The sequence below is a fragment of the Sminthopsis crassicaudata genome, chromosome 3, assembly GCF_048593235.1.
Source record: "Sminthopsis crassicaudata isolate SCR6 chromosome 3, ASM4859323v1, whole genome shotgun sequence".
Classification (NCBI taxonomy): Eukaryota; Metazoa; Chordata; class Mammalia; order Dasyuromorphia; family Dasyuridae; genus Sminthopsis; species Sminthopsis crassicaudata.
The window spans coordinates 470,341,161-470,359,117 of NC_133619.1; the positions used below are offsets into that span (position 1 = coordinate 470,341,161).

Consider the following 17,957-nt stretch of genomic DNA (forward strand, 5'->3'; position numbering starts at 1 on the left):
GAGAGGAATCTAGAGGAATCTACAGCATTGTTGGCAACTCTGCCCTAGTTGCAAGCCAGTAAATCAGCAGAGAAATTATAAAACATCCAACACAAACACAAAACATAAATAGTGAACTCTGAAATACCAAAATTTCATGGGAACCTGGCACCGCCCACCCAGCACCAGAAGTCAGTCAGCACTAACTCAGCACAGCCTGTGGCACTTGTAGAGGAAACATGGAAAACCTCACTACCCTAAAAGCTGTGAAATGATAAAATATAAAAATCTGTACTTGGCTTTTAATGCCTTCCATAACCTGGCTCTTCCTATCTTTCTTAAGTTTTGAAGTAAAGCAAAAAAGGAAAAGGAAAAAAAAGAAAAAATAAAATAAAAAATAAAGAGGACTCTGACGATAGACAGCTTTTATGAAGAACAAATTTCAAACCCTGAGAAGACTGAAAGCAGATTGTATGCAGATGGAGCCCAAAAAGGTGATAAAACTTAGTATCCATCACACAATGCTCTCCTAGGGGAAATTAAAAAGGATCTTAAAAGAGAACTAAAAGAAAAATGGACATGAGAAATGAAAACATTAAAAGAGGATTTGGAAAAGGCATATAACTCATTAAAAGACAGATCTGATAAAAAAGAAAAAGAAAACAACTCCCAGAAAAACAGAATTTGTGAAATGGAAAAAATTCCATAGAACAAAATAACTCATTTAAAAATTGAATTGGACAAATACAAAAAGTAAAAAAAAAAATAAATAAATAAAATAAAAATAAAAATAAAAGAAGAAAATAATTCATTAAAATTCACAACTGAACAAATGGAAATAAATAACTCAATGAGACAATAAGAATCAATCAAGCAAAACAAAAACAAAACAAAACCAAAAAAAAAAAAAAAAAAAAATGTAAAATACCTAATTGGGAAAAAACTGACTTAAGAGAATAGATCTAGGAGAGACAATCTAAGAATTATTGGACTCCCTGAAAACTATGATGAGAAAAAGAGCCTACGCACTATTTTTAAGGAAATCATCAAAGAGAACTGCCTGGATGTCATAGAATCAAAAGGTAAAAATAACCATTTAAAGAATTCACTGAACACTTCTTGAAAGATACCCCAAAATTAAAACTCCAAGGAATATTGTGGTTAAATTCCAGAACTATCAGACCAAGGTAAAAATATTACAAGCAGCCAGAAAGAAATAATTCAATTACTGAAAAGCCACAATAAGGATTACTCAGGACTGAGCAGCTTCCACTTTAAAGAATCAAAGGGCCTGGAATCTGATATTGTGAAATGTGAAAGAACTTGGAGTGCAGTCAAGAAAAAAATACCCTGCTAAACTGAGCATTTTCTGCCAGAAGATGGGCATTCAATGAAACAGGTGAATTCCATTGATTTCTGATGAAAAACCAGAACTAAACAAAAAATGTGATTTCCAAATATAAAACTCAAGAGAAACATAAAAAAGTAAAAAGAAAAGAACTCTTGAGAACTGTGTATGGATATACACAGAGTATGCATGTATAATATGATTTTATCGTCATATTTTTAAAAAAGAGATAGAAAGGGGATTGTACTGGAAAAAAGGGGAAAGCAGAGGTAAAATGAGGGAAATTACATCACAGGACAAGGCAAAGAAAATTTATTATATTTGAGGGAAAGAAGGGAGGGGGATGAACATTATGTGAATCTTATTCTCATCAAAATTGGCTCAAAGAGAAAATAATTGACATATTTGATTTCACCAAGAAACTACTCTCACTGTATAGAAAAGTGGGAGGAGAAGACTAGGATAAATAGAAGGTAAAACAGAAGGAAGTTATAAGAAAGGGGGAGGGTCTCTCTAAAAGGGGAGGACTGTTTGAAGCAAGTAGTACTCATAAGTAAAATATTGGGGAAGAGGGAAAGGGGAAAAGGAAAGAGAAAAGCATAATTTGGGGTTAATTAGATGGAAGGAAATACAGAATTAGTAGTTTTAACCGAAAATGTGAATGGGGTAAACTCTCCCAAAAAGCATAAACTGATAGCAGATTGAATTAAAAGCCAGAATCCTACAATATGTTGTTTATAAGAAACACATTTAAAGCAGAATTCATTCAGAGTAAACGTAAAAGCCTGGAGCAGAATCTATTATGTTTCAGGAGAAGTCAAAAAAGCAGGGGTAGCCATCCTGATCTCAGAACAAAAAAAAAAAAAAAAGATTTAAATAAAAGAGATAAGGAAAGAAACTAGATCTTTCTAAAGGATACCACAGATAATGAGACAATATCAATATTAAACTTATATGCACCAAGTGATGAAGCACCTGAATTCCTAAAGAAGTTAAGAGAGTTGCAAGAAGAAAAATAGACAGCAAAACTATAATAGTGGGACATCTCAGCCTTGCTCTCTCAGAACTAGATAAATCAAACAACAATATAAATAATAAAGATCTTATACAGGTAAATAGAATACTAGAAAAGTAAGGAATGATCGACAGAGAAAATTGAATGGAGACAGAAAGGAATACACTTTCTTCTTAGCAATTCATGAAACCTATACAAAAACTGACCATATATTAAGCCATAGAAACCTCAAATTCAAATCCAGAAAGGCAGAAATAATAAATGCATCCTTTTCAGATCACAAAGCAATAAAAATTACATTCAATAAAAGGTCAGGGGGAAATAGACCAAAAAAGTAATTGGAAATTAAATAATCTTATCCTAAAGAATGAATGGGTGAAACAGCAATATTGAAACAATCAATATTTTCATCCAAGAGAATGACAATAATGAGACAAAATACCAAAATTTGTGGGATGCAGCCAAAGGAGTAGGAAGGGAAAATTTTATATCTCTAGAGGCTTACTTGCATAAAATAGAAAAAGAGAAGATCAATGAATTGAGCTTGCAACTAAAAAAGCTAGAAAAAGAACAAATTAAATCACCCCAATTAAAAACCAAACTTATGAAAAAACCAACAAAATACATAAACCCTTAGTTAATTTGATTAAAAAAAGGAAAGAGTTGTTAGTCTCAAAAATGAAAAGGGAGAACTTTATACCAATGAATTAGAGCAATAATTAGGAGTTACTTTGCCCAACTTTATGTCAATAAAATTAACAACCTAAGTGAAATGGAGGAATATCTAAAAAATATATAGATTTTCCAGATTAACATTAGAGAAAATAAATTACTTAAATAGTTCCATTTTAGAAAAAGAAATAGAACAAGCTATTACTCAACTCCCTAAGAAAAAAATCCCCAGGACCAGATGGATTTACATATGAATTTGTAAAGGTCAGGAACTCAGTATGATTGATTTAATCCTACAATAAGGTGTTAATTCAGTGGAATTGATAAGACAATGGTTATCAAGTTGAGCATGTCAGTTCTCTAGTTCAGTAAGATTGATTTAATCTTACAACAAATAATGATTCGCTAGTGATATAAAGATTGGTTTTTACTCAGTATACTGTAATGATGTAATTGTAATAGAGTGTATATACACTGGGAACAAACTCAGCCAGAGACAGACTTCAAGATAGAGACTATCTTGGTGAGTCTCCTGCCTCTTGCACGTTGGGAAACACTGGTTCTGACTGGAGACAGATTCGAGGATAAAGAACCTCCTGGTAGCTGTCTTGAATCCTTCACTTCTCCACTGAGACAAGAGAAACTGCATCTTGGACCAGCCTCTGTTGGCTGCCTTGCTCCTGCATTTCCTCCACTGAAACCAAGACCCATTCTGGAGGGCCTCCAGAAAGCTAGCTGGGTCCCAGGCAAAGGAGACAAACTGTGAAGGAGATAATAAAGACTTTGGACTTTATCCCTGACTATTCTCGTAGTGATTATTCTGCTGAAATGAAGGCTAGTCCCAAGACCTCTGGAAAGCTAATCATAGTATTACAAGAATTCTAGGAAACATTTAAAGAACAATTAACTCCAATACAATATAAACTACTTGGAAGATATAGGGAATGAAGGAGTCCTATCAAATTCCTTTTATGACACAGACATAGTACTGATAGCTAAACCAGGTAGGACAAAAACAGAGAAAGAAAATTATAGACCAATCTTCCTAATGAAAGTGATACAAAAATCTTAAATAAAATATTAGCAAAAATATTACAGGAAATCATCCCCAGGATAATACACCATGACCAATGCAGGGCTGGTTCAATATTAGAAAAACTGTTAACATGTAACCAAATTAACAAAAACTATATAATTATCTCAATAGATTCAGAAAAAGCATTTGATAAAATCCAACACCCATTCCTATTAAAAACACTAGAGAATATAGGAATAAATGGATTTCCTTAAAGCAGTCAGTAGCATCTATTTAAACCATAAGCAAGCATCATACTTTGTTTTTAAAGAAATGTGCATGACAACATATTAAATACAGTCCTGCGAGGAATAGAGTTGAATAACCAAGGGCAGTTTTGTCTAAGGGAATAGAGGTGAATAACCAAAGATGTTTTTGTCTTTGGAATTGTATTAAAAAAAAAAAAATCATCATCAGCTATATGTTATCTCCTTGATGGGACACATTTTCAAACACATTATCTTGCTAATTCTCTTCTGTAATCTTCAAAATTTAAGATTCAGTACTTAGCACAACTTCTTGCATATAGTAAATATTTTAATAAATACATGATAGATGGGAAAAAATTATGACCTAACTTATTTTAAGACAAATACTTAGTCACAGATTACATAGCAACTACTATTTCTATATTAAAAATTTTGTTCAAGGGTAGGCCAGCAGTGTTGCTACTGGGTTTGTATCCCAAAGAGATCTTAAAGAAGGGAAAGGGACCTCTATGTGCAAGAATGTTTGTGGTAGCCCTCTTTGTGGTGGCCAGAAACTGGAAACTACGTGGATGTCCATCAATTTGAGATTGGCTGAATAAACTGTGGCATATGAATATTATGGAATATTATTGTTCTATAAGAAATGACCAATAGGATGATTTCAGAAAGGCCTGGAGAGACTTACATGAACTGATGCTGAGTGAAATGAGTGATTTTCGGAGCAGGAAATCATTGTATAATTCAACAACAATACTATATGATGATCAATTCTGATGAATGTGGCCATTTTCAAGAATGAGATGAACCAAATCAGTTCCAATAGAGCAGAGCAGTAATGAACTGAACCAGCTACACCTAGCAAAAGAACTCTAGGAGATGATTATGAAACACTACATAGAATTCCCAATCCCTCTAATTTTGTCCGCCTGCATTTTGGATTTCCTTCAGTCTAATTGTACACTATTTCAAAGTCTGATTCTTTTTGTACAACGAAACAACTGTTTGGACATCATATATTGTATTTAATTTATACTCTAACATATGTAACATGAGCTAGAAACTGGAAGTTGAATGGATGCCCATCAATTGGAGAATGGTTGGGTAAATTATGGTATATGAAGGTTATGAAATATTATTGTTCTGTAAGAAATGACCATCAGGAGGAATACAGAGAGGCTTGGAGAGACTTACATCAACTGATGCTGAGTGAAATGAACAGATCCAGAAGATCGCTGTACACTTCAATGCTGTATGAAGATGTATTCTGATGGAAGTGAATATCTCCAACATAAAGAAGATCCAACTCACTTCCAGTTGATCAATGATGGACAGAAATAACTACACCCAGAGAAGGAAGACTGGGAAGTGAATGTAAATTGTTAGCACTACTGTCTCTCTACCCAAGTTACTTATACCTTCGGAATCTAATACTTAATGTGCAACAAGAAAATGGTATTTACACACATATATTGTATCTAGGTTATATTGTAACACATGTAAAATGTATGGGATTACCTGTCATCGGGGGGAGGGAGTGGAGGGAGGGAGGGGATAATTTGGAAAAATGAATACAAGGGATAATATTATAATAAAAATAAAAATAAATTAAAAAAAAAAAACATATGTAGCATGTATTGGTCAACCTGCCTGATTGGGGGGGGGGGGGGGGGGTAAGGGGATGGAGGAAAAAAAAAATTAGAACAAAAGGTTTGGCAATTGTCAATGTTGTAAAATTACCCATACATATATCTGGTAAATAAAAACTATTATAAAATATTAAAGAAAAGAAAAAGGGAAGGAAGGGAAGTGGAACGGGGAAGGGAGAAGGGGAAGGGAGTGGAAGGGAAGGTGGAAAGGGGAAGGGGAAGGGGTAAGGGGAAGGGGAATGGGGAAGGGGAGGGAAGCAGTTAGTAGACTGGATTAAAAGCAAGAATCCTACATATTATGTTGTTTACACCACTTGAAGCAGGGCGATATATACAAAGTAAAGATAAAAGACTGGAGCAGAACCTACTATGCTTCAGGTAAGGCCAAAAAAGCAGGATAGTCATCCTGATCTCAGATCAAGCAAAAACAAAAGTTGATCTAATTGGAAGAGATAAGAAAAGAAACTATATATTGCTAAAGGGTAGCATAGATGATGAAGCAATAACAATACTACACCTACATGCACCAAGTGGTATAGCATTAATCAACTCTCTAAGAAAAAATCCCCAGGACGAGATGGATTTATAAGTGAATTCTATCAAACATTTAAAGAACAATTAACTCCAATGCTATATAAACTATTTGAAAAAAATAGGGATTAAAGGAGTACTACCAAATTGCTTTTATGACACAGACATGATACTGATACCTGTACCAGGTAGGATGAAAACAGAGAAAGAAAATTATAGACCAATCTCCCTAGTGAAAATGATGCAAAAATCTTAAATAAAATATTAGCAAAAATATTATAGGAAATCATCTCCAGGACAACACACTATGACCAAGTAAGATTTATACCAGGAATGAAGGGCTGGTTCAATATTAGAAAAACTATTAACATGCAACTAAATTAACAAAAACTATATGATTATCTCAATAGATGCAGAAAAAAGCATTTGATAAAATCCAACACTCATTCCTATTAAAAACACTAGAGAGTATATGAATAAATGGACTTTTCCTTAAAATAGTTAGTAGCATCTATTTAAAACCATCAGTATCATATGTAATGGTAATAAACTGGAACCATTCCCAATAAAATCAGGAGTGAAACAAGGTTGTTGACTATCACCATTACTATTAAATATTGTATTAAAAATGCTAGCTTCAGCAATAAGAGATGAAAAAGTGATTAAAGGAATTAGAGTAGGTAATGAGAAAACCAAATTATCCCTTTTTGCAGATGATATGATGGTATGCCTAGAGAACCCCAGAGAGTCTACTAAAAAGCTATTAGTAATAATCCACAACTTTAGCAAAGTTGCAGTATACAAAATAAATCTACATACATCCTCAGAATTTTTATACATCACTAACAAAATCCAACAGCAAGCGATACAAAGAGAAATTCCATTTTTTAAAATATTAAATTCCATTGAAAATAACTATCAATAATATAAAATATTTGGGAATCTGTCTGCCAAGGGAGGGTCAGGAACTATATGAGCAAAATTGCAAAACACTTTATGCACAAATAAAGTCCGATCTAAAACATTTGGAAAAATATTAAATACTGTTAGATAGGTCAAGCGAATATAATAAAGATGACAATACTACCTCAACTAATTTACTTATTTAGTGCTATACCAATCAGAGTCTCCAGAAACTATTTTAATGACTTAAGAGGAAAAAAAAATTCATATAGAGGAACAAAAGGTCAAGAATTTCAATGGAACTAATAAAAAAATAAAAAAATCAAATGAAGGTGGCCTAGCTATAACTGATCTAAAACTATATTATAAAGCAGTGGTCACCAAAACCATTTGGTATTGGCTAAGAAATAGACTAGCTGATCAATGGAATAGGTTAGGTTCACAGGAAAAAATAGTCAATAACTTTAGCAATCTAGTTTTTGACAAACCCAAACATCGCAACTTTTGGGATAAGAATTCACTATTGGCAAAAACTGCTGGGAAAATTGGAAATTAGTATGGCAGAAACTAGGCACTGACCCACACTTAACACTGTACACCAAGAAAAGATCAAAATGGGTTCATGATTTAGGCAGAAAGAATGAGATTATAAATAAATTAGAAGACCTTAGAATAGCTGACCTCTCAGACCTGTGGAGGAGGAAGGAATTGAGATCAAAGAAGAACTAGAGATCATTCTTGATCATAAAAGAGAAAAATTTGATTATATCATGTGGTGACTGCGCTAGCACACTGGATACCTTAGAATCAGCTAGAGTCAGGATAAGCAAAAGTCTTTATTCTTGGTCTTTAGCCGTAGAAGTAAAGAGAGTGGACGCGTAGAATCTCTGTGATCTCACCTAGTCCTTGTCTCTCTCTCTCAGAAGAGAGATGCTAGTCTCACTGTATCTCCTAGCCCCTCCCACAATTCTCTGTATACAACAATTGATTGAGCCAGTACAGCATAGTGGGAAGGGCCATTTTCCAAGTATAAGCTAATAGAGTATTCTCCAATCAGTAATTAGCCTCAAGTGCTAGATTATCTGGCCCCATTGCATTGACTCAAGAGTTTTAGCCCTTCACATCATCAAATTAAAAAGCTTTTATACAAACAAAACTAATGCAGATAAGATTAGAAGGGAAGCAATAAACTGGGAAAACATTTTTACAGATAAAGGTTCTGATAAAGGCCTCATTTTCAAAATAGAGAATTGAGTCTATTTTATAAGAAATCAAGCCATTCTCCAACTGATAAATGGTCAAAGGATATGAACAGGCAATTTTCAGATAAAGAAATTGAAACTATTTCTAGTTATGTGAAAAGATGCTTCAAATCATTATTAATCAGAAAAATGCAAATTAAAACAACTCTGAGATACCACTACACACCTGTCACATTGGCTAAGATGACAGGAAAAGATAATGAAAAATGTTGGAAGGGATGTGGGAAAAGTGGGACACTGATGCATTTGTTGGTGGAGTTGTGAAAGGATCCAACCATTCTAGAGAGAAATTTGGAACTATGCTCAAAAAGTTATCAAACTGTGCATACCCTTTGATTCAGCAGTGTTTCTACTGGGCTTTTATCCCAAAGATATATTAAAGAAGAGAAAGGGACCTGTATGTGCAAAAATGTTTGTGGCAGCCCTTTTTGTAATGGCTAGAAACAGGAAATTGAATGGATGCTCATCAATTGGAGAATGGCTGAGTAAATTATGGTATATGAATATTATGGAATATTATTGTTCTGTAAGAAATGACCAGCAGGATGAATACAGAGAGGCCTGGAGAGACTTACATGAACTGATGCTGAGTGAAATGAGCAGGACCAGGAGATCATTATATACTTCAACAACAATACAATACAAGGATCAATTCTGATGGAAGTGGCCATTTTTGGCAATGAGAGGATCCAAATCAGCTCCAATTATCAGTTATGAACAGAACTAGCTACACCCAGAGAAAGAACACTGGGAAATGAGTGTAGACCACAACATAGCATTTGCACTCTGTTATTGCTTGCTTGCATTTTTGTTTTTCTTCCCAGGTTATTTTTACCTTCTTTCTAAATCCGATTTTCTTGTGCAACAAGATAAGTGTATAAATATGCATGCATGTTTTTAACATATATTTTAACATGTTTAACATGTATGGGACTGCCTGCCATCTAGGGGAGAGGGTGGAGGGAAAGAGGGGAAAAATTGGAACAGAAGTCAACGTTGAAAAATTATCCATGCATATGTTATCAAACAGGCTATAATTTTAAAAAAAATTGTTCAGAGTACAATAATGATATCAGATTACATTTAAGTATAACTCTCAATAAAGCAAGAACAATACCCTATAGAGAAAAAACAAAGGTAATAAAAATTATAAAGAGTAACAAATTAAGTTTGTATCACAGCAGAAACAAACCACACAACTACTGTATTTCTTTACATAATATACTGAAACAAAAAAATAATCAAACATCTGGCAGTTGCATGATATAATTTGAGTCCCTTTTTTATTAACTCTTATTTGATTGAAACAGATATTATATTTCTATTATGGGCAGTATTATTGAGATTGTTTTACTATAATGCTATAAGCTGAATGAGCAAAATGAAAATTCAATAACAATGGCTTTTTCATTACACCTAAATTTACTAATTAGTCTCCAATTTAAAAATTATCAAATATGAGTTTCAAATATGTGTGTACATATACATACATTTACTTATTTATTTAAAATTCATGGCATTTTCCTGTATTGATATCCAAGTAAAACAATGATGTGCCAATATCGCATTTCTCTTTTAAATTAATCTAACAACAAATGAAATTTTCATATATAGCTTTCTCATTTCACGTTTTTTTCTAGCATATATTATTCTAATGTGTAATATTAAATTGGACTGCATTAATTGAATTATTTTTAAATAGAAAAGCAACTTTTAAGAATTTGCTTCTAAAACCATCATTAATAAATGGTGTTATGTAAACCATGGGCAGATCACATTTTTTTTTTTTAAATATAATTAACAAATGGTAAAAATCTGGCTGGAAAACCCACTAATCTATATGCTTCTTACCCGGTGCCCTGACAACAGAATTACAAAGCAATTTCATTAAGATAAAATTATATACCTTTCAGTCAAATAATTATATAAATAAATAAGCATTTTCTCAATATTCTTTCCAATTAAGCAAAATTCCTATACGTAACCCAAATGAAAAAAGTTGCAAAGGTCACTGTAAGCCTACACTTTTACTCTAAATTGTATCATAGAGCTTGAACTGATAAGAATTTCTAATAGCATATCTAATAAGTATTCCCCATTCAGGTGGTTAGGAAAGTCTGAGTGTCTTTAGAACTTTACATAACATTTCAAAAGTCATGAACCAGATTTTAAGATTTGTTTAAAAAAAGTACACCACCAATGATCTCAAAACTGTTAAATATCAATAACTGTATATACATATAATTAAGAAAGCTTACCAAACTGTTGTTTCCATTTGACTATCATTGAGTTGACGGTTGTCCAGTTGTGCAAAAAGAGGAAAAAGTACTTGAATACCTCCAATTGAATGAATTGCACTGTGAATTGAGTGTGTTACTATAGCTTTCACATCCTGTTTAAGAAACAGAATAAGCATTAACTATTTAGTTAATATTGCCATAAGCATGTACTACCATATATTTACAAATTAACATACAGGCAACATCCTTTATAAATAGCCTGTAAATCTTAACATATAATTATTAAATATTATAATACAGAATAGCATAACATAACATCATATAAAAATAGAAGTAGGATCATATATTGAACTGGACATGGATCAAGAAGGGATCTGATAGTCTTTCTAGACCATCCCAATATTTTACAAAATTTTACAGATGAAAAAACTAGGACCCCTGAAAATTCAACTTGAATGTATGAACTAACCTCTAAGATCCTTTTCTACTCTCAAATTCTATAAACAATTTGCCTAACGTCATGGTAGTGATGTGTCAGAATTGAAATATGAATCCAGGAACTTGGATTCGTAATTATTATATCATACTGCTTATATGAAATAAGTAGGTTATACTAATAAAACTTTACATTCCTAACAAAGAGTCTAATTAAGCTATATATTGTAATTATTCAGAAAGAGACAGTGTTCAATTACTACTAAAAAGTGATAAGATAAATTCTGAAACAGAAGAAAATCCTATCCCAAGAAAATAATAGATAATAACTAAACTTAGAAAAGTCAAAAGTTAAATGAGGGCAAAGATTATAATGGTAAACATTAGATTATGTCTTTTTTAACACTGAACAGAGCTTGAAAACCAACCTGGAGCATGAGAGCATGAGGAGAGTGTACAAAAATAGATGCATTTTCTTTGGGTGATGATTCTAGACATAGCTGAGCATCAGTAGCCTTAGCATTATATGTAAAAGCAATACTACTTGCAAGTTTCCCATCATATAGAACCTGTTTATGATGTTCAGCAAGGTGAATATCACTCTCAGATTTAAATTTGAAAGTGCTCTGTAAAAAACAATAGGAAATTAATGTTCTGAAATTAAAAACAACAAAGAATATTCAGTCATTTTTTTCCCAATTGTCAAGCACTGCTCTCCCTGAAATTTGTTCCCTTAAGAAAACAAGAGTAAAACAAAATCTTTGTAAAATATTTTGCATAGTTAGCAAGACAAATTGCTTCACTGGCATTATCCAAAAATACTTGTCCGATTTCTGTATCCTAATTCTAATTCCAATACTTCTTAGGCAGACGGTTAACAAAATGCACCATCATTCATGTTCTAGGGTGGGTTTGTATACATCAGACTTCTCAAGTCTTTTAGAGGTGTTTGTCTTTACAATGTTATTATCATATAAACTAGTTCTTTTTCCTTCAGTTATTCTATATTAGTTCACATAAATCTTCCTAGATTTCTTTTAAACATTTCCTTTATGCATTTCTTATGGTACAACAAGTATTTCTTTACAATCCCATGACAATTTTTTTTAGACTTTTCAAAACTGATAGGCAACTCATTAATTCCAGTTCTTTTTTATTGTAAAAATAACTATTACCCCACATACATACAGAAAGAAGGTAGAGGATACAGGGACAGTCAGAGATAGAGAGAATACATATAGTTTTTTTTTCTTTTCTTTGGTATATAGGCCTGGTAGTAATACCCATGAGCCAAAAGTTCTGCACTGTTTAAGGGAGCTGTTTAAATTGCTTTCCAAAAGAATTGGACTAATTCACAATTATTTTCTTGTACTCCTTTCAACATTTGTCATTTCCCCTTTTATGTCATTCTTGTCAATGTGATTGGTGTAAAGCGGGGCATCAAAATTGATTTCATTGACATCTCTCTGATTATTAGTGGTTTGGAACTTTTTTTCATATTTCACGATATTTTGAATTTCTTCTTTTGAAAACTTTCTATTCAAATCCTTTAATCATTTGTCAATGGACAAACTGCTTCCTTATTTTTATAAATTTGAATTCCTTTCATATTTTAAAAAATAAGATCTCTATCAGAGAAATTTTTCTGCAATGATTTTTTTTGTGCCTAATAAACTACCGTCCCTCTAATTTTAACAATATTGGTTTTATCTGTGCCATAACATTTTAATTTTATGAAATGAAAATTGTCCAGTTGATCAAAAACTACAGAGGTAAATATTTAACAAACAGCTCCCCAGGAAAAAAAAATATAGATGACAAACATTTTTTCCATATCACTTCGTGTCTAGACAATCAATATAATAATAATAAGTCCAGCCTTTATTTATCATATTTCCCCTATTTCTGAGATCAAACTGTACATACTGAAAATTTAATAATGTTCTAGTTCATATTGTGCCAGAAAACTGGCTAATTTAATCTTCCATGATTTGTTCTAACCCTGGTTTGATCATTAACTCTTCCCCTATGCATAAATCTTTCAGGAGATATTTTGTTTGTTTGTTTTTTAATATACATAATAAATTCATTTGAAACTTAAGTGAGATGAAGTTCTAGTCTAAGTCTAATTTCTGCCAGATTCCTCTCCACATTTCTCCCACATTTCTCAACAACAATATTTGTTCAATAGTGAATACTTAATCCAGTAAGTGGGGTCTCTAGGTTGATTGAATCAAACTATATTAATATATGATTTTAACTTCTGTACACTGTATTCCTGATCTTTTCCAGTGATTAACTCCCCTATTATTTAACTAACACTATGTCATTTTGATTATTATTGCTTTGTAAGATATTCCAAGATCTGATTTCCTTCTTTCCTATTTGTCTCATTATTTCCTCTATATCCTTTCATCCCTCCAGCTCAATTTACAAAATAATCATGTATTAGACTGATTAGTGTGGCACTGAATGTATATGCTTAATTTAGGGAATACTCTTATTTACTTATACTCTTTAAATCTGAGAGATAAAACATGCAGTCACTGAAAATTGCAATTCAAAAGTCCTCTAAATACATCTTCAATGCAGCAATCAGGTACAGAGGTGGCCTGGGTTTTTTAAGATAGCACCAGCTGCACACACAGGAATAATCAAATAGAAAAGGCTTTTAGTAAGGTTTAACTGTGTTTGGAGAAACATCACCAGATTGGACATAGTAATTTTGAAAGACTTAAGTATCAAACACCAAGTATTCGAATACATGTTGATGAAAGAAGTATCCACAGAGATAAAATTATAGACCCTTAAAAGTATGAAGTTCATTCAAACTATTCCTACTTATATCTTAATTTTTCTTCTATGCTTTAAGCATTCAAAAATGTGACAATTATCAACCTTGCTTTATTGTATAATGCCTGTGGAGTAAGTTACAAAACTTTAACTAAATTGAATAAAGACAGAGATTGCCCTTTGTGATACAGAGAAATTATTTAATTTTTCATTATTCAAGACGAAGCTTTTCCAAGTCCCCTCTCTATCTCCCATTGATACATGATACCTCATTCATCCACAAGAGAATCTTACTTCTTATTTTAATCAAAAATAACTAAGAGGGCATCTGTCCTGATTTTTCATATATTTTCTATTCTGACATAAAATCCCTTTATGCCTTTCCAGTCTTGTTCTTTGATTCATTAGTTACGAAAGAAATTACTTTTCTCTTTAATTAGCCTTCATTTTATTTTTAATCAGCCTTAAGTAAATTCTTTCTGGATTCTCTGAAAAATTGGCCCAACTGTGTATGTATATATCTGTATACAAATGTACAGATACATTTACATGTTTCTGTATTTATCTATGTATATTCACTACCATCTCCTATAGATTAATTTTTCTCTATATAAAAAAGCTCTGATCAAGATTTCTACTCCTAAGGCTTCTCCCAAATAAGACTTCAACGTTGTCTCTCTCTGGGGAATGTCTACTTGAAGAGTTCTCAAATAGAATACCACTCAAACATGCCCCTCCTCCAAATTCCCCTATTTCTGTTGAAAGACACCACCATCCTTCTAGTCACCCTTGTCCACAATTTTAAATTTGGATATAATAACTGACTCTTCTCACTTCCTTCGATCCTTATGTCTATTTAGTTGCCAAATTATTTTAATAATATTTTCAGAATACATCTTATATGAGCATTCTCTTTACTCTCAATATAAGAAATCTGGTTCAGACTTTATCTCTCAAGTGAACTATTTAGAATAAGTTTTAGTTAATCTCTATCATGACTGATCATCTCCAAACCACTCTTCAACCAGCTGCCTACATTATCTTCCTAAAACAAGGTCTGGCTAGCTCATTTTTTTCTGCTGAAAAAGCTAGATGGGTACCATGGATGCATCACTGGGCATGTAAGTCAGTAAGAATGAAGTTCAAATGTGCACTCCCACTTGTTAGTTATGTGACCCTGAGCAAGTCATTTGACCTTTTTTTACCTCAGTTTCCTCCTCTGTAAAATGAACTAGAAGAGGAAATGGAAAAGTACTCCAGTAACTTTGCAAAGAAAACCCAAAAAGGGGTCATGAAGAAGAGAATACAATTTAAAATGACTAAACAACAATAAAATAACAATCTCAGTTTAACATTTACAGGCTTCTAAAATATGGTTTCAACTATTTTTGCCATCTTATTACCTTATTATTTATTCAGATTTCCATATTTTACCTTGTACTTGAATAATTCTGAAAATATTTTTTCCAAATGGAATTTTTTAGTTGCTTCAAATCCTGTCTATATCACTTTTTCAGTAAAATCTTTCCCTAATGCTATTATAAATATTCTCTCTTTTCTCAAATTAAGTGTATATTAATATTATATATTATTTATAAAATAGAAGTTTCTTAAGAGTAAAGGCTATTTCATTTTTTTCTTTTAATCCTCAAAACTTGTAAAAAAAAAAAAAAAATTACCAAAATATCTTTCTTTCGTATTGCAAATTTCAAACTATCATTACAGATTCTTCTTCTTCTTCTTTTTTTTTTAATAGCTTTTTATTTACAAGAAATATGCATGGGTAATTTTTCAGCATTGACAATTGCAAACCTTTTTGTTCCAACTTTTCCCTCTTTCCTCTCACCCTTTCCCCCGATGGCAGATTTGACCAAACATGTTAAATATGTTAAAGTATAAGTTAAATACAATATATGTATACTTGTCCATATAGTTACTTTACTGCATCATTACAGATTCTTTAAACCATAATTGAAAGTTAAATAGGATCTTAGAAGTCTTTTTGGTATGGCTAATTCTTAACTGCAAAAAGAGAGTGACCTACTTTTTTTTAATCTCATGAATAGAATATTTTATAACATTTGCCACAATCTCTATAGGTGGAGAATTTTAAGGTATGGTTTAAATCCTTCCTATTTTAAAAATAGATCACCTTATATTATATTATTCCTACCAAGCTGGAAACATTACAGTTAGTTAAAGGCCTAGTAATGAAAATTCATCTGAGAATTAGTGTAATATCACAATACTCAGAAATAATATCCTAATATCAGAATAATTATCAGAATGATCAATATCCTAATATCAGAAATGCTCAATCAGCAAAATTTTGGTCATTAAATTTGAAGATTAAATAACTAATTAATGAATTAAATAATTCATGAAAAACATCTATTAAGAATCATCATGTAATCTGTATGAATATAAATGATAAAACAATGAATATTTTGAAGCTTTTTTTTTTTTTTTTAACTCTTTTGCAAGTTTTTTGCTAATCATTTCAATTTCCTGGCCTCTTTCCAAGAAGATCACCTGAAGAGATCTCTATATAATGCGACAATATCTCTGCAATATGAGGATATAAAGAATTCATTGTGATATGATAGAAAACTCACTGGATTAAGAAATCAGGATGAATTAGGGTTCTTTACCAAACCTCACATTAACTACATGGCCTTGAAGAAACTATTTAATTTCTATGAGTGCTGGTTTTCTCATTTTTTTTCCCACAAGATAAACTTAGAAACTATAAGCTCCCCTTCAGTTCTAAGATCCAATCTTTCAACCTAAAATGTCCAATTCCTGCCAAGCCATGAAGATTTGTTCAATTTTCTGTTGCAACATTTAACTATTCGATTATTGACAAATAGCTAATAATCATCAGGGAACTACTCTAGAGCTTTATTAAACATGGTCACTAAGATCCATATAGATGGTCTAACTTCCAAGAAAACATTTCAACCAAAAAAGTCTTACATTGAAAGAGAGTGTTGATTTGTCAGTAACCCCAAATATTCAAAGGACCAAATTTAAACTAATTACATACATATTTATGCAAAATATGTATATAAAAGTATTGAAGACTGAATGATTTGATCATTTGATTGATAACTCATGATTTCTTTATTAATAATCCTCTCATTTTGGATCATGCTTAAAAATGTATTATTTTAAAAACATGATAAAGTACAAATCATTACCATAATCTGGAAATTCAACTGGTTGCAGCTAGAGGATGAAAGGGCACAATTATAACATAACTATGCTACAAAATTCAAAATTTCTATATCTATGATTAGTACTGTTTGTATAAAATAAATCTGAGGATAAGTTTGATTCCCTACACTGAAAGAGTTTTAGGTAATAAAATAGTATGACTACACTTCTTCCAATAAGCTCATTTTAACCAAAAAGAAAAGTTTTACTTTAGAATCTCAAGACATTTATCACAAAAAAAAGTAACTCTTATTTCAAAGACTATTATGAACTACAATTTATACAAAATCTTTGTTCATTAAGCCTAGGTTGTTCTTTTACTTCCAGGATTGTTCATGATTCCTTAGGTCAGTTGGAAAGAAGAGTGGTAAGAAAGACATGAGACACTTAAATGTTTTAACTGAAATTGAAGTTAATAAATTTAACTCTTTTAGATGCCCAATGAAAACATTTGTTCTATAGCTATACTTGACACTTTATAACTGCATGACCCTGGAGGTAAGTCATTTAATCCTGACTGCCTTGAAAAGAGAGAGAAAATAAGAGATAAAATCAATTATAAATTAATCTCTACCCTTAAAAAAATGAAATCAACTAACTATGAGGTACCATTTCAAACTTCTCAGATTGGCT

At 31.8% G+C, this 17,957-nt stretch overlaps 1 protein-coding gene across 1 annotated transcript in view; it reads right to left on the bottom strand.

The window, feature by feature from the left end:
* Positions 1-17,957, bottom strand: part of NBEA (neurobeachin) — a 699,286-nt gene that overhangs the window by 559,835 nt on the left and 121,494 nt on the right. The window contains 2 exon segments of the mRNA XM_074303499.1: positions 10,899-11,032; positions 11,744-11,941. Of these exon segments, the coding sequence (XP_074159600.1) occupies positions 10,899-11,032; positions 11,744-11,941 (332 nt within the window).